Genomic DNA, 18,429 nt, shown 5'->3' on the forward strand with positions numbered 1-18,429 from the left:
ACAGGAAGTGCTTCATGGGGAAGGGTCAGCAGCAGTGTCGTCAGAGCACAGGCCCTCCGTTTGCTTTGCTTTCGTTTTCAGAGCAAGTAAAGTTGTGAAGGAACCAGACCCAGTGTGTGTGTGTGTTTGTGTGTGAGAGAGGGAGGGGGCAAGGAATTCTCTGGTTTGGAGACCCTCCCTCCACTTTAGAAAACGGCAGGGGGGGGGGAGGGAAATGTCTACTGGGCACTCTATTATTCCCTATGGAGAACGATTCCCATAGGGAATAATGGGGAATTGATCTGCGGGTATCTGGGACTCTGGGGGGGATGTTCTATGAGGCAGAGGCACCAAATTTGCAGCATAGCATCTGATGCCTTTCCTCAAAACACCTTCCACGTTTCAAAAGCATTGCACCAAGGGGGCCACTTCTATGAGCCCCCAAACAAGGTGCCCCTATCCTTCATTATTTCTAATGGAGGGAAGGCATTGAAAAGGTGTGCAGTCCCTTTCAGTGTGATGGCCAGAACTCCCTTTGGAGTTCAACTGTACTTGTTCCAACCTTGCTCATGACTCCACCCCCAAACTCTCCAGCCTCTACCCCCAAAGTCCCCAGATATTTCTTGCATTGGACTTGGCAACCCTACCAAGGGCCAGTTCCACAAGCATGACTAGATATTCCACATATACGTTTTTAAAAAAGAAAAAGGGTCAATTCAACCCACAGGGGTGCCCATACAGGTAACATTCTTTAAATGTCACTGCCTCTGTAGCTCCAGTCAAGCATCCATTAGCTGCCGATTTGTTTCTGGTCTCCCTTCGTTATAACCCTTTTGCTTCAAAAGCAATTAGACGTCTCAGCCGAAAGAGAAAGAAACCACAGAGGAAATTCTCAGGTGCGCCTCACCTGTCAAAAGGCAACTCCTGGGCTATCAAGTGCAGCTTCTGGATAATGTCAGCTGCCTCTTCAATCTGGAGGGCAATAAAGACAACCACGTATTATTTCAAAGAAGCTGCGCCAGCCGATCACTTGCTTCCCAGTGCCCTCATGTAGCTCTGCTTACTGCACCTCATTCTCTCGTCTGAAGAAGTGGGCATGCACACCAAAGCTTACGTTCTGAATAAAAAGGTTGTCGGTCTTACAGGCGCTACCAGACTCCTGCTTGGTTATACAGAAAAGCGTTTGTTTTTGAAAACCTGTGTTAAAACAATTTTATTGGTAACATATGGTAATAAATCTATATCTTACATCTTTAAAAACTTCTTTTATCTACCCCATGTATTACTTTCTACCCACCCCTCCCCCCATTACTTGACCCCCCCCCCGCCAGTGTTATTTACTTAAAAAGCAAATCTTTAAAGGTACCCTTAACTATTAAAACAAAAATTTATATTCTTCTTTTTAAAACTTAATCATTATCAAAAATTGTCCAATGTCCTTTTATTTTCCACTCTTTTTCTACATATCTTCTAAACTTTTCCCACTCCGTCTTAAAAACTGCCAAATCATAGTCCCTTGATATTCTTGTTAATTTGTCCATTTCACTCCATGTCATAACTTTTATAATCCAATCCCATTTCTCTGGTATTTTTTTCTTGCTTCCACAACTGCGCGTACCATGTCCTAGCAGCTGAGAGCAAGTACCAGATTAAAGTTCTATCTTCTTTTGGAAATTTTTCCATTTGTAATCCCAACAAAAAAAGTCTCTGCAACTTTATTAAACTCATATCCCAAGATCTTAGAAATCTCTTGCTGAATCATCTGCCAAAACATTTTAGCTCTTTCACAAGTCCACCACATATGGTAGAAAGAACCTTCATGCTTTTTACATTTCCAACATCTGTCTCGCATCTTGTTATTCATCTTTGCCATTTTTTAGGCGTCATATACCATCTATACATCATCTTAAAACAGTTTTCTTTAATACTTTGACATGTTGAAAGTTTCATAGAGTTCTTCCATTTGTTTTTGAAAACCTGAAATATGCCCAAGCGGCAACAGAAGTACCTACTGGCGCTGATTAACCTGAAAGCTTCCTTACTTAAAACTTCTGCCCCATCTTCGCAGCTCAAGCCCTTGCTGAAAACTCACGTGATATTGGACTTCCAGCCTTTGCTCACTTGAAGTGAGGAAGCAAATTGTTTAGGTCCTGGTTTTAGGCTGGGTTTTGTGCCTGAAGCAGCCTTGGTCGTCCTGGTGGATGACCAGCAACGGGAGATGGACAGAGGCTGTGCAACTCTTGACTCTCTTGAACCCCTCAGCGGCTTTACATACCAGCAATCATCCATCTGGACTGCCTTTCCTGGCTGGGATAAGGAGGCACTGCTCTGCAGTGGTTCCCTGGAGGGTAGGATTTAGAACAGGGGTGTCAAACATGCTGCCCGGGGGCCTAATCAGGCCCCCAGAGGGCTCCTATCAGGCTCCCAAACAACTGGCTGTCATCTGCTTCCTTCTCTCTCACTCTTGTTTCCTTCTGCATAACAGCTTGGAGGTTCCTCCCTTGAGGGGGGAGAGCTTGCTTCGCCAGGCTCTCTTAATCGCACAGCAGAGCTACTGAGCCAAGCCTCTCTTCCTTCTATTGGCTGAGGCTCCTCCCACTCCTGGTCCCCTGGGGAAGGAAGGAAGGAGCCAGAGCTTCCTTTGCTCAGTTCCCTGGGCCCCATGGGAGAAATACAAAGCAAGCACCTATAACAGGGGTGGCCAACGGTAGCTCTCCAGATGTTTTTTGCCTACAACTCCCATCAGCCCCAGCCATTGGCCATGCTGGCTGGGGCTGATGGGAGTTGTAGGGGGAAAAAACATCTGGAGAGCTACCGTTGGCCCATCCCTGACCCATAAGACTTGAGTGCTGATTTTTAAAGGATGTTATAAAGATTTGGGGGGAAAAAAATCTTTGTGTTTGTGGCTTTATAAAGTTTATAACTCTGCTACCTAAACTTAAATAGGTACACACATGGCTCGGCCCAACAAGGTCTCAATAATGTCTGATTCAGCCCTCGTAACAAATGAGTTTGACACCCCAGCTCTAGATATTAGTTTTCTAAGTACTAAAATGGAATGTGGTATTTCAGTGATGAACCAGAGGAGCGTGCCAGGTTCTGATTTTTTTTTTAAAAAATCACTCTCGCATTCTATTGCCTTCTCCCCCTTCGCAGCTTTTGCAGAAACACGTAAAAAAGTTATCCCTCGGTCCATCCAATTTATAGCAGGTTTGGGATCCCAATCTGTTACCCCGACTGTACGGTTGGCTTCTCTGCTGGAGAATCAGAGATACTGCATGAAGCAATTTCAAGGCAATTGTTTTTTTTTTTGGGGGGGGGGGTTGGGGGGGAAGGGGAGGGTAGAATTTAACCCAAGAGATTTGTGGTCCAAAACAGAGTGAAACACTTAGGGGAGCTGTCTGCCCTGCAGTAGATATTTCATCAGTGTTTTTCAGCTAACCTCCTACCCCAACACTTGCACACATACAGTCCCACTCGATGCTATGAAGACAAAAGGGAACACTTCACAATGTATTTTCTAGCTTCTGAACTCCTCGTAAGAACCACAGCTTTTCTTTCTTTCTTTTTTTGAGCTTGCGCGAAGGAAATCTTAAACCCACAGCCGACCAGGCAGGCAAACGACACGTCCTCCTGTTTCACATTTGCGTTTCGTGTGCAAAGGTGGCAGAACAGGTTTCTTTACCCTCGCGAGCAGGTTGCCGAATGGCTAAGGTTGGGTTTTCGGAACTGCCAAGATGAGGAGGGCAACTCAAACCCTCTGGAACTTACAGGGGCAACTACTTTTGATAAAAAAGAGACCAAAGGAAAGCGATGAAAAATCTTGTTGTTGGAAAGTGATGAAAAACCTTGGGGGGAAAAGAAAAGAGATGCAAAGATGGCAAGGGAGAATTTCCTTTCCCCGTTCTACCCCTTGAAACCGGGGTGTCAAACTCATTTGTTATGAGGGCTGGATCTGACGTTAATGAGACCTTGTGGGACGGGCCATGTGTGTGCCTACTTAAGATTAGATAGCAGAGAAATAAACTTTATAAAGGACACAGACAAATGCAATTAAATATTCTTTTTAAAAATCTGTGCAATTGAGAGAGCCTGGCAAAGCAAGCTCTGCCTCCCCCCCTCCCCCCCCAAGGGAGGAGCCCCAACCAATAGAGAAAATAGAGGCTTTGCTCTGTAGCTGCTGTGCTATTGCGCAAACCTAGCAAGGCAAGCTGTGATGCAGAAGGAAGCGAGAGAGAGGGAGAAGGAAACAGATGGCAGTGAGTTGCTCGGGGGCCTGATGGGAGCATCTCCGGAGGCCTGATTCGACCCCTAAACTGCATGTTTGACACCCCTGAAGTAACCAGTCCTTTTCAGTTAATAGGGTGGAATGGAAATGTTTTAGATCAGGGGTGGCCAACGGTAGCTCTTCGGATGTTTTTTTGCCTACAACTCCCATAAGCCCCAGCCATTGGCCATGCTGGCTGGGGCTGATGGGAGTTGTAGGCAAAAAAAGCATTTGGAGAGCTACCACTGGCCACCCCTGTTTTAGATCAATATAAACGGGCGGAAGGAGGGAAGGGAACAGAGCTCTACTGAACCCTGCTGGGATCCCCCGCCTGCCAGCTGACCACGTCAAGTGTATTGCAAGTGGAAAATAACTGATAATATTGAGGGAGGAAGTCTGATTACTTATTCTAAGATTAAAGCAAGAAGGATGTGGGAAAAGCAAGGATTAAGACAGGGAGCTAGATAAGGAGGGGAAACAAACAAGGAAATTGTTCAGGAGAGGAACATCTGCCAGTTTGGTGCAGTGGTGAAGTGTGTGGACTCTTATCCTAGAGAAGAAGAAGAATTGCAGATTTATACCCCGTACTTCTTCCTGAATCAGAGACTCAAAGCAGTTTACAATCTCCTTTATCTCCTTCCCCCACAACAGACACCCTGTGAGGTGGGTGAGGCTGAGAGGGCCCTCACACAGCTGCCCTTTCAAGGACAGAGGGGCTCACAATCGCCTTTATCTTCCTCCCCAACAACAGACACCCTGTGAGGTGGGTGGGGCTGAGAGGGCTCTCACAGCAGCTGCCCTTTCAAGGACAACCTCTGCCAGAGCTATGGCTGACCCAAGGCCATTCCAGCAGGTGCAAGTGGAGAAGTGGGGAATCAAACCCGGTTCTCCCAGATAAGAGTCCGCACACTTAACCACGACACCAAACAGGCTCTTGAACCGGGTTTGATTCCCCACTCCTCCACTTGCAGCTGCTGGAATGGCCTTGGGTCAGACAGAGCTCTCGTAGGAGTTGTCCTAAAAAGGGCAGCTGCTGTGAGAGCCCTCTCAGCCCCACCCACCTCACAGGGCGTCCGTTGTGGGAGAGGAAGGGAAAGAAGATTGTGAGCTGCTCTGAGACTCTGAGATTCGGAGTGGAGGGCGGGATATAAATCCAATATCATCATCATCTTCTTCTTCAACTAACAGGTTAAGAATGTGAAGAGATTAGGAAAAAATGAAATCTGTTGTGAAATAGGCTGGGTCTAAAAAGCAGGGGTCCTCAACCCCCTGGGCCATGGACCAGTACCAGTCCATGGCCTGTTAGCAACTGAGCCACGAGTTGCATAATTATTTCATTATATATTGCAATGCAGTCATAAGAAGAAGATGACGACAACAACATTGGATTTATATCCTGCCCTGCCACTCCGAATCTCAGAGCGGCTCACAATCTCCTTCCCCTTCCTCCCCCACAACAGACACCCTGTGAGGTGGGTGGGGCTGAGAGAGCTCTCCCAGAAGCTGCCCTTTCAAGGACAGCTCTGCGAGACCCAAGGCCACTCCAGCAGCTGCAAGTGGAGGCGTGGGGAATCAAACCCGGTTCTCCCAGATGAGCCTGCTCACTTAACCACCACACCAAACTAATAGAAATAAAGTGCACTATTGTATCATCCCGAAACCATCGCCCCCACCCGCCCAATCGGTGAAAAAATTTTCTTCCACAAAACCGGTCCCTGGTGCCAAAAAGATTGGGGACCACTGGTCTAAAAGGAAAACTCTAACAGTAGTATGTTATTGAACACCTAATTTATTGGACACATAATTTTCTGGGGGTGGGGGGGAGGAGTTCTGAAAAGAAACAAAAAGACGACCTATAGATATAAAAGGCTGAAATAATCCGGTTAGGAGGATCATTTTTACACTGATACAAATAAAAAGAGGACCTTAATAATGTCGCAGGAGACCCACTTATGTGAGGCCTGAACATCTGTTTTAATAAATGGGAAGTGGGATGAAGTCTATCCGGCGTGCGATAATTCTAAGACAAAAGGAGGAACAATCCACGTTAAGGATGGGAATTATGAGGCTGAAAAAAATTAAAAAGAAACTCTTCGGGAAAATTTATCCTCTAAGCAGGAGACTATATGCATAAATTAACAGAATTAACTCTTTGGTAATGTATCTGCTCTTAATGCTAACCGGGGGGTATTTTATAAGAATTATTTGTGACAATGCGCCGGAAGTAACCGAAGGAGAAATAATTTTCGGCTGGGAGTTTTTAAACAGAGCCGATAGGATGAAACGGGAAAATTAAAGGCAAGAACACTTCTTAAGAAGCGGTGGAGGATAATAGGAACTCCCTAAGTGCTATCAAAGAAGCATTGAAACATCGCTACCCAATTTCACTCAGCAAAACCAGCAAACTGGCTTACAATACGGCGCAAGATAAAAGACACACACACCAGAGAGAACCGACAAACAAAAACATTTTCTTTTGACCTGATATATCATTTCCCTTTATAGACCTAGTTTGTATAGAGGATTATACACAAAGGAGGAAAATACAGAGGAAACCAAAACCCAACATAAAATTTGGTCGATGCCCTCCCTTCAAGACCCTGACCTGAACAACCCAGACAAGCCCAATTGCTTCAGCTCTCGGAAGCTAAGCGGGGTTGACTGTGGTTAGTACTTGGATGGGAGAGTGTCCTTGAAATACCCAGTCGGGAGGAGGAGGCAGCTTTATTCAGCCACCTCCCTGAATATCCTCCAGGACCCCAGTAGGGGCCAGTCACCAGAGATCGACATGACATAAGAACATAAGAGAAGCCATGTTGGATCAGGCCAGTGGCCCATCCAGTCCAACACTCTGTGCCACATAAGAACATAAGAGAAGCCATGTTGGATCAGGCCAGTGGCCCATCCAGTCCAACACTCTGTGTCACAGAAGAACATAAGAGAAGCCATGTTGGATCAGGCCAGTGGCCCATCCAGTCCAACACTCTGTGTCACATAAGAACATAAGAGAAGCCACGCTGGATCAGGCCAGTGGCCCATCCAGTCCAACACTCTGTGTCACATAAGAACATACAAGAAGCCATGTTGGATCAGGCCAGTGGCCCATCCAGTCCAACACTCTGTGTCACATAAGAACATAAGAGAAGCCCTGTTGGATCAGGCCAGTGGCCCATCCAGTCCAACACTCTGTGTCACAGAAGAACATAAGAGAAGCCATGTTGGATCAGGCCAGTGGCCCCTCCAGTCCAACACTCTGTGTCACATAAGAACATAAGAGAAGCCACGCTGGATCAGGCCAATGGCCCATCCAGTCCAACACTCTGTGTCACACAGTGGCCAAAAAAAACCCCCAAGTGCCATCAGGAGGTTCACAAGTGGGGCCAGAAGCCCTTCCACTTTGCCCCCCCCCCCCAAGCACCAAGAATACAGAGCATCACCGCCCCAGACAGTTCCAATAAAATGCTGTGGCTAATAGCCGCTGATGGACCTCTGCTCCATATTTTTATCCAATCCTCTCTTGAAGCTGGCTATGCCTGTAGCCGCCACCACCTCCTGTGGCAGTGAATTCCACATGTTAATCAATGGCAGAAAGTGAAGAGGACCTAAAGAACCTCTTGTTGAGGCAAAAAGGGAGAAATCATCACTTATTTGTTGAGGCGGAGGAAGAGTTCGACTACATGGAGTGGGAGCATCTCTTTCAAGCATTAGACCAGGGGTGTCAAACTCATTTGTTATGAGGGCCGGATCTGACATAAATGAGACCTTGTCGGACGGGGCCATGTCGGGCCAGGCCATGTGTGTACCTATTTAAGATTAGGTAGCACAGATATAAACTTTATAAAGGACACAGACAAACACAATTCAAGATCCAATAGAAGGAGAAGAAGCTTGGCTCAGTAGCTCTGCTGTGCGATTGAGAGAGCCTGGCAAAGCAAGCTCTGCCTCCCCCCTTCCACCCCAAGTGAGGAGCCTCAGCCAATGGAGAAAATAGAGGATTTGCTCTGTAGCTCCTATGCGATTGAGCAAGCCTTGCAAAGCAAGCTGTGATGCAGAAGAAAGCAAGAGAGAAGGAGAAGGAAACAGATGACAGCCAGTTGCTTGGGGGCCTGAAAGGAGCCCTCTGGGGGCCTGATTTGGCCCATGGGCCACATGTTTGACACCCATGCATTAGACATTTCTGGCTACGGAACAATATGGATAAAAATGACATATTCATTTCCCCCCTCCACAGCCGTCATAAGAACTGTGAATACTGATTTAATACTGAGAATTCAATTAACCTGTGGTACCACACAGGGCAGCCCCTCATTCAATGCTTTTTCCCCCCTTGGTTAATTTAAACCATTCTAAAGATCAAAGGTTTAGAAAATCAGCAGGAATGATTTAAAAAGTGCTGACAATCTTGCTACGATTTCGGTCCGGCCAGAAACGAACAACAGTGGTGAGAGAGAAACTTAAGAAAGATATCGGGTTATTTTTTTTTAAAAGCCCGGGAAATCTCAGATGTTACGTTTTCATTTAACTGAAGGAGGACGGGATAAGATAAGGAAGGTAAATAGTGAAAATTTGGAAAGAAACTGGTTCATTATTTAAGCCTTATTTTCCTAACAACGGCAGAGGGTTGTACAGGAGCAATTAAGAATTTCTGGGTATAAATGGAGCTTCTGAAGGCGATCTCAAATGCCAGGACAGTTGTTAGCCAGAGTAGTGGTAACAGTATCTTATGAGGGGCTTTTTGGGTAGGAAAAAGCCCAACGGGGGGGGCTCATTTGCATATTAGGCCACTCCCCCTGACATCACCATTATTTCACAAAGGGCTATTTTGCACGGAAACCCCAGTGGGAACTCATCTGCATATTAGGCCACACCCCCTGATGTCACCATTGTTTCACAAAGGGCTATTTTGTAGGGAAAGCCCAGTGGGAACTCATCTGTATATTAGGCCACACCGCCTGACGCCGAGCGAGCCAGAACTGCGTTCCTGTGCGTTCCTGCTCCCAAAAAAAGCCCTGATCTTAGGAGAAGCTCATGTGCTGTCCCACCCTCAGATAAACCATGGTCTAAATAGACTTTTATTCTGAAAAACGGAAAACAGCACCAAGGCCTGGCAAACTGTCTGAGCAGGGCCCGCTGGCAGAAACCAAGTCATTAATTAACACCAGTGACAGCCGTAAACCCAAGAGAAGCAGAAGATGATATTGGATTTATATCCTGCCCTCCACTCCGAAGAGTCTCAGAGCGGCTCACAATCTCCTTTCCCTTCTCCCCCCCTCCACAACAGACCCCCTGTGAGGTAGATGAAGATATTGGATTTATATCCCGCCCTCCACTCCGAAGAGTCTCAGAGCGGCTCACAATCTCCTTTCCCTTCCTCCCCCACAACAGACACCCTGTGAGGTAGATGAAGATATTGGATTTATATCCCTCCCTCCACTCCGAAGAGTCTCAGAGCGGCTCACAATCTCCTTTACCTTCCCCCCCGCCCACAACAGACACCCTGTGAGGTGGGTGGAGCTGAGAGGGCTCTCACAGCAGCTGCCCTTCCAAGGACACTCAGAGTGGCTCACAATCTCCTTTCCCTTCCTCCCCCACAACAGACACCCTGTGAGGTAGATGAAGATATTGGATTTATATCCCGCCCTCCACTCCGAAGAGTCTCAGAGCGGCTCACAATCTCCTTTCCCTTCCTCCCCCACAACAGACACCCTGTGAGTTGGATGAAGATATTGGATTTATATCCCTCCCTCCACTCCGAAGAGTCTCAGAGCGGCTCACAATCTCCTTTACCTTCCCCCCCGCCCACAACAGACACCCTGTGAGGTGGGTGGGGCTGAGAGGGCTCTCACAGCAGCTGCCCTTCCAAGGACACTCAGAGTGGCTCACAATCTCCTTTACCTTCCTCCCCCACAACAGACACCCTGTGAGGTAGATGAAGATATTGGATTTATATCCCGCCCTCCACTCCGAAGAGTCTCAGAGCAGCTCACAGTCTCCTTTCCCTTCCTCCCCCCACAACAGACACCCTGTGAGGCAGATGAAGATATTGGATTTATATCCTGCCCTCCACTCATAATCTCCTTTACCTTCCCCCCCCCCCACAACAGACACCCTGTGAGGTGGGTGGGGCTGGAGAGGGCTCTCACAGCAGCTGCCCTTCCAAGGACAGAGTCTCAGAGCGGCCTACAATCTCCTTTCCCTTCTTCCCCACAACAGACACCCTGTGAGGTGGGTGGGGCTGGAGAGGGCTCTCACAGCAGCTGCCCTTCCAAGGACAGAGTCTCAGAGTTGCTCACAATCTCCTTTCCCTTCCTCCCCCACAACAGACACCCTGTGAGGTGGGTGGGGCTGAGAGGGCTCTCACAGCAGCTGCTCTTCCAAGGACAGAGTCTCAGAGCAGCCTACAATCTCCTTTCCTTTCCTCCCCCACAACAGACACCCTGTGAGGTGGGTGGGGCTGGAGAGGGCTCTCACAGCAGCTGCCCTTCCAAGGACAGAGTCTCACAGTGGCTCACAATCTCCTTTCCCTTCCTCCCCCACAACAGACACCCTGTGAGGTGGGTGGGGCTGAGAGGGCTCTCACAGCAGCTGCTCTTCCAAGGACAGAGTCTCAGAGCAGCCTACAATCTCCTTTCCTTTCCTCCCCCACAACAGTCACCCTGTGAGGTGGGTGGGGCTGAGAGGGCTCTCACAGCAGCTGCCCTTTCAAGAACAGTCTCAGAGCGGCCTACAATCTCCTTTCTCTTCCTCCCCCACAACAGACACCCTGTGAGGTGGGGGGGGGGGGCTGAGAGGGCTCTCACAGCAGCTGCCCTTTCAAGGACAGAGTCTCAGAGTGGCTCACAATCTCCTTTCCCTTCCTCCCCCACAACAGACACCCTGTGAGGTGGGTGGGGCTGAGAGGGCTCTCACAGCAGCTGCCCTTTCAAGCACAGAGTCTCAGAGCGGCTCACAATCTCCTTTCCCATCTTCACCCATCAGTGGCTATTAGCCACAGTGTGTGTGTGTGTGTATATATATATATATATATATATATATATATATATATATATATATATATATATTTGGCCGCTGTGTGACACAGAATGTTGGACTGGATGGGCCATTGGCCTGATCTAACATGGCTTCTCTTATGTTCTTATGTTCACCCACAACAAACACCCTGTGAGGTGGGTGGGGCTGAAGAGGGCTCTCCCAGCAGCTGCCCTTTCAAGGACAACCTCTGCCAGAGCTATGGCTGACCCAAGATCATGCTAGCAGGTGCAAGTGGAAGAGTGGGGAATCAAACCCAGTTCTCCCAGATAAGAGTCCAGACACTTAACCACTACACCAAACTGGCTCTCTTGCTCTGATACTGGAAATTCCTTCCAACACAGAGAATCTGTTGATGAAGCACAAACATCGGGGGTGGGGGGGGGATATATTTCCACAGGTCTCCAGTAAGACATGACAGCAGTCCTCATCACCACCGCAGGGAGGGAAATGTCTGCTGGGCACGTCATTATTCACTATGTGGAGATCCATTCATAGGTTATAATGCGGACTTGATCTGGAGGTATCGGGGGCACTGGGGGGGGCTGTTATTTGAGGTAGAGGCACCAAATTTTCAGTACAGCATCCCATGCCTCTCCCCAAAATACCCCCCAAGTTTCAGAACGATTGGACCAGGGGGTCCAATTCTACGAGCTCCAAAAGAAGGACAGGTCCTCTTGTGGATCAAAAACTGGCTGAGTAATAGGAAGCAGAGAGTGAGTATAAATGGGCAGTCTTCGCAGTGGAGGACGGTAAGCAGTGGGGTGCCGCAGGGCTCGGTACTGGGTCCCATGCTCTTTAACTTGTTCATAAATGATTTAGAGTTGGGAGTGAGCAGTGAAGTGGCCAAGTTTGCGGATGACACTAAATTGTTCAGGGTGGTGAGAACCAGAGAGGATTGTGAGGAACTCCAAAGGGATCTGTTGAGGCTGGGTGAGTGGGCGTCAACGTGGCAGATGCGGTTCAATGTGGCCAAGTGCAAAGTAATGCACATTGGGGCTAAGAATCCCAGCTACAAATACAAGTTGATGGGGTGTGAACTGGCAGAGACTGACCAAGAGAGAGATCTTGGGGTCATGATAGATAACTCACTGAAAGTGTCAAGACAGTGTGCGTTTGCAATAAAAAAGGCCAACGCCATGCTGGGAATTATTAGGAAGGGAATTGAAAACAAATCAGCCAGTATCATAATGCCCCTGTATAAATCAATGGTGCGGTCTCATTTGGAGTACTGTGTGCAGTTCTGGTCGCCGCACCTCAAAAAGGATATTATAGCATTAGAGAAGGTGCAGAGAAGGGCAACTAGAATGATTAAAGGGCTGGAGCACTGTCCCTATGAAGAAAGGTTGAAACGCTTGGGACTCTTTAGCTTGGAGAAACGTCGACTGCGGGGTGACATGATAGAGGTTTACAAGATAATGCATGGAATGGAGAAAGTAGAGAAAGAAGTACTTTTCTCCCTTTCTCACAATACAAGAACTCGTGGGCATTCGATGAAATTGCTGAGCAGACAGGTTAAAACGGATAAAAGGAAGTACTTCTTCACCCAAAGGGTGATTAACATGTGGAATTCACTGCCACAGGAGGTGGTGGCGGCCACAAGTATAGCCACCTTCAAGAGGGGTTTAGATAAAAATATGGAGCACAGGTCCATCAGTGGCTATTAGCCACAGTGTATGTGTGTATATAACATTTTTTGCCACTGTGTGACACAGAGGGTTGGACTTGATGGGCCGTTGGCCTGATCCAACATGGCTTCTCTTATGTTCTTATGTTGTTCTTATGTGCCCCTATCCATTATTTCCTATGGAAGGAAGGCGTTTAAAAGGTTTGCTATCCCTTTAAATGTGAACTCCCTTGGAGTTCAATTATGCTTGTCACACCCTTGCTCCTGGCTTCGCCCCAATGTCTCCTGGCGCCACCCCCAAAGTCCCCAGATATTTCTTGAATTGGACTTGGCAACCCTACCTAATATGCAAAGAGCTCCTGCAATAATTCCACCCCTGGGTATCTCCGTAAATCAGCTGCGACCTGACAGAACTTTACACATACAAGAAAGGGCTTTGGAGGGCCACAGACACATTCTTGCTTAGGAGACCTAGCAGAATCCTGCTGGAGAAATCTGAAAAGCTAACAGAAATCCTACTAACCTGGATCCTATTAATCCAAATACTAACCAGGTCCAACCCAGCTTAGCAGCCGAGACCTGATGAAACGGAGCTAGCCTGAGGTATCCAGGTCTGGGCTTTAAAGTAGTAACTTGCTTTAAAACTGGAACATGTCGAGACAGTGTGCGACTGCAATAAAAAAGGCCAATGCTATGTTGGGAATTATGAGGAAGGGAACTGAAAACAAATCAGCCAGTATCATAATGCCCCTGTATAAATCAATGGTGCGGTCTCATTTGGAGTCCTGTGTACAATTCTGGTCACCGCACCTCAAAAAAAAGATATTATAGCATTAGAAAAAGTACAGAAAAGGGCAACTAGAATGATTAAAGGGTTGGAACACTTTCCCTATGAAGAAAGATTAAAACGCTTGGGGCTCTTTTAAGCTTGGAGAAATGTTGACTGACATGATCAAGGTTTACAAGATTATGCATGGGATGGAGAAAGCAGAGAAAAAAGTACTTTTCTCCCCTTCTCACAATACGAGAACTCGTGGACACTCCATGAAACTGCTGAGGGGTTAGAACGGATCAAAGGAAGTACTTCCTCACCCAAAAGGTTATAAACACATGGAATTCACTGCCACAGGAGGTGGTGGCAGCTACAAGCATACCAGCTTCAAGAGGGGATTAGATAAACATATGGAGCAGAGGTCCATCAGTGGCTATTAGCCACAGCATATTGTTGGAACTCTGATGGGGCAGTGATGCTCTGTATTCTTGGTGCTTGGGGGGGGGGCAACAGTGGGAGGGCTTCTAGTGTCCTCCCCTCACTGGTGGACCTCCTGATGGTGCCTGGTTTTTTTGGCCACTGTGTGACACAGAGTGTTGGACTGAATGGGCCACTGGCCTGATCGAACATGGTTTCTCTTATGTTTTTATGTTCTTAACTATATTCCTATGAGAGAGAGAGAAAAAATGCTCCCTTTTCCACAGTGTTTCTTTTAACAAAGTACTTCAGTTTCCATCGTTTGCCCAAGAGAAGTGAGAATTAACGGTTCCTTAGAGCCTAAATGCATATTCTTGGTAACACTGCCCCGTACGATCAAAAACAGCTTTCTCGAGACTCCCAGAAAAGACACCAGGGAGAAGAATTAGGGCAAGAGGTTCAGAAGAAACACACGCGCAAGATTTCCAAAAGTATTCTGAAAAAAAAGTTACTCTCTCAGCATTCTTCTAAATCGCTTACGATTTTGCAAAACGGGGGGAAGAAAAAAAAATTGACAGCGTTACCCTGCTGAGATTGGCGGAATTTGAAGGCAAATAAAAGTTCATTTGCATTTGAGAACAATGGAACTGGAGCAAAATCGCTCGCTTGGGAGTCCGGGCGCGGAAAAGTTACAGCAGAGGGTTGTAATTAGGACAGCTCAGCTTACGCCGCACAATCGCTTTCAATCCTGCTGACGGGGGGTCCTACCTTCTCGGGGTTGGTGAAAACGTCGGACTTCAGCTCTCCGTCGAGAAACTCATTAAAGTATTTCATCAGTTTGTGAGCCTCCACGAGCCGCTGCCGCGGCGTGTTTACCCCCTCCAGCAGGTCGCCAAGATGACAGACTTTAGTGGCCACGTAGCTGACGTGCTCGTCCAGCTCTTGGAAGTGCTGGAAGGCAACCTGCGGGAGAAGAGGACACAGAAGGCAATCGTGCGCGCGTGTGCTTTCTTGTAATTAAGGAACGCCGAGCTATTTATCCCCAGTCGAAAAAAAGGGGGGGGGGGAGGGAAGCACAAAAAGCACTGGAGATGATACAGGAAAGATTCAGCAAGCCAGCCTTTCTCTAGCGCAGGGGTCCGCCAGGAGTATGAACATATGAAGATATGAAGCTGCCTTATACTGAATCAGACCTTTGGTCCATCCAAGTCAGTATTGTCTTCTCAGACTAGCAGCGGCTCTCCAGGGTCTCAAGCTGAGGTTTTTCACACCTATTTGCCTGGACCCTTTTTTGGAGATGCCAGGGATTGAACCTGGGACGTTCTGCTTCCCAAGCAGATGCTCTGCCACTGAGCCACTGTCCCTCCCCTGCTCTCCAGGGTCTCAAGCTGAGGTTTCTCACACCTATCTGCCTGGACCCTTTTTTAGTGGAGATGCCGGGGATTGAACCTGGGACCTTCTGCTTCCCAAGCAGATGCTCTGCCACTGAGCCACTGTCCCTCCCCTGCTCTCCAGGGTCTCCAGCTGAGGTTTCTCACACCTATCTGCCTGGACCCTTTTTTAGTGGAGATGCCGGGGGTTGAACCTGGGACCTTCTGCTTCCCAAGCAGATGTTCTACCACTGAGCCACTGTCCCTCCCCTGCTCTCCAGGGTCTCCAGCTGAGGTTTCTCACACCTATCTGCCTGGACCCTTTTTTGGAGATGCCGGGGATTGAACCGGGGACCTTCTGCTTCCCAAGCAAATGCTCTACCACTGAGCCACTGTCCCTCCCCTGCTCTCCAGGGTCTCCAGCTGAGGTTTCTCACACCTATTTGCCTGGACCCTTTTTTGGAGATGCCGGGGATTGAACCTGGGACCTTCTGCTTCCCAAGCAGATGCTCTGCCACTGAGCCACTGTCCCTCCCCTGCTCTCCAGGGTCTCAAGCTGAGGTTTTTCACGCCTATTTGCCTGGACCCTTTTTTGGAGATGCCAGGGATTGAACCGGGGACCTTCTGCTTCCCAAGCAAATGCTCTACCACTGAGCCACTGTCCCTCCCCTGCTCTCCAGGGTCTCCAGCTGAGGTTTCTCACACCTATTTGCCTGGACCCTTTTTTGGAGATGCCGGGGATTGAACCTGGGACCTTCTGCTTCCCAAGCAGATGCTCTGCCACTGAGCCACCGTCCCTCCCCTGCTCTCCAGGGTCTCAAGCTGAGGTTTTTCACGCCTATTTGCCTGGACCCTTTTTTGGAGATGCCGGGGATTGAACCGGGGACCTTCTGCTTCCCAAGCAGATGCTCTACCACTGAGCCACTGTCCCTCCCCTGCTCTCCAGGGTCTCAAGCTGAGGTTTCTCACACCTATTTGCCTGGACCCTTTTTTGGGGATGCCTGGGATTGAACCTGGGACCTTCTGCTTCCCAAGAAGATGCTCTGCCACTTGAGCCACCGTCCCGTCCCGAGTAGGGACGGGACGTGGGGGGCAGCCCAAGGGGAACAGAAAACCCATCGCCCCCATCAGTCCGTGGAAAAATTGTCTTCCATGAAACCAGTCCCCGGTGCCAAAAAGGTTGGGGACCGCTGTGAAACACAGATATGCTCACAGGCATCGAAAGGCAGCCGATGCAAGCCCTGGGGGTGACAGCTTGCCTGAATCAGCCCAGTTCATTAACCCCTGGAAATGTGAATGCATAGCTCTGGGGATTCCTGCACATTCCAGCTAATGCTAGCCACGCATATAGTTTGAGGATCATTTCAGGTGGGTAGCTACGCTGGGCTTGCAGTAGAAGAGCGTAACCTGAGTCCAGAAGCGCTTTAAGGGACAATAACATTTCCTGGATATAACCTTTAGAGAGTCAAACCTCCCTTTGCAAAAACACAATACTCACCTGGAGTATTGTATTCAGTTTTGGGCACCGCATTTTAAGAAGGATACAGACAATGAGGGCGACGAAGATGGCGAGGGGTCTGGAGACCAAGTCCTATGAAGGAAGGCTGAAGGAGCTGGGGATGTTTCGCCTGGAGAGGAGGCGGCTGAGAGGTGATAGGATCACCATCTTCAAGTACTTGAAGGGCCGTCATATAGAGGATGGGGTGGAATTGTTTCCTGTGGCCCCAGAAAGTAGGACCAGAACCAAGGGGTTGAAATTAAATCAAAAGAGTTTCCGGCTCAACATTAGGAAGAACTTCCTGACCTTTAGAGCGATTCCTCAATGGAACAGGCTTTCTCGGGAAGTGGTGGGCTCTCTTCCTTGGAGGTTTTTAAACACAGACTAGAGGGCCATCTGACAGCAATGAGGATTCCGTGAATTTAGGGGGAGGTATCTGTGAGTTAGAGCAGTTCCTCAGTGGAACAGGCTTCCTAGGGAGGTGGTGGGCTCTCCTTCCTGGGAGGTTTTTAAACAGAGGCTAGAGGGCCATCTGACAGCAATGAAGATCCTGTGAATTTAGGGGGAGGTGTTTGTGAGTTTAGAGCGGTTCCTCAGTGGAACATGCTTCCTCCGGAGGTGGTGGGCTCTCCTTCCCTGGAGGTTTTGAAACAGAGGCCAGAGGACCATCTGACAGCAATGAGGATCCTGTGAATTTAGGGGGAGGTGTTTGTGAGTTTAGAGCAGTTCCTCAGTGGAACAGGCTTCCTCCGGAGGTGGTGGGCTCTCCTTCCCTGGAGGTTTTGAAACAGAGGCCAGAGGACCATCTGACAGCAATGAGGATCCTGTGAATTTAGGGGGAGGTATTTGTGAGTTTAGAGCGGTTCCTCAGCGGAACAGACTTCCTCGGGAGGTGGTGGGCTCTCCTTCCTTGGAGGTCTTTAAAGAGAGGCTAGATGGCCATCTGACAGCAATGAAGATCCTGTGAATTTAGGGGGAGGTGTTTGTGAGTTTAGAGCAGTTCCTCAGTGGAACAGGCTTCCTCGGGAGGTGGTGGGCTCTCCTTCCTCGGAGGTTTTGAAACAGAGGCTAGATGGCCATCTGATAGCAATGAGGATCCTGTTAATTTAGGGGGAGGCGTTTATGAGTTTCCTGCATTGTGCAGGGGGTTGGACTAGATGGCCCTAGAAGTCCCTTCCAACTCTATGAATCTAAGTCCTGGAATTCCTGTATCCCCCGTCTGAAGGTGAGAGGGATGTTGCAAAGAATGGAGTTAGGATACAAAGGTACAAGACAGCTTGATTAGAGCAGAGGGGAAATGCAGGGAGGCAGAAGATCAGGCTGATTGTGATGCGCACTGGACCTGTGCCTTCCTGACCCTATCTCTGCAACACTCCTCCCAACTTCAGACTGGGATATCTCCATTCCTGCTTGTATCTGATGAAGGGAGCTTTGACTCTTGAAAGGTCATACGCCCAAAATCATGTTGGC

At 48.4% G+C, this 18,429-nt stretch overlaps 1 protein-coding gene across 1 annotated transcript in view; it reads right to left on the minus strand.

Moving 5' to 3' along the window:
• Positions 1-18,429, minus strand: part of EXOC5 (exocyst complex component 5) — a 72,750-nt gene that overhangs the window by 38,227 nt on the left and 16,094 nt on the right. Inside the window, exons 4-5 of the mRNA XM_060262171.1 lie at positions 14,860-15,054; positions 887-951 (exon numbers count right to left, since the gene is read on the minus strand). Of these exons, the coding sequence (XP_060118154.1) occupies positions 887-951; positions 14,860-15,054 (260 nt within the window). The remainder of the gene's footprint in view (positions 1-886; positions 952-14,859; positions 15,055-18,429) is intronic.

The sequence above is a fragment of the Heteronotia binoei genome, chromosome 21 (genome assembly GCF_032191835.1).
Source record: "Heteronotia binoei isolate CCM8104 ecotype False Entrance Well chromosome 21, APGP_CSIRO_Hbin_v1, whole genome shotgun sequence".
Classification (NCBI taxonomy): Eukaryota; Metazoa; Chordata; class Lepidosauria; order Squamata; family Gekkonidae; genus Heteronotia; species Heteronotia binoei.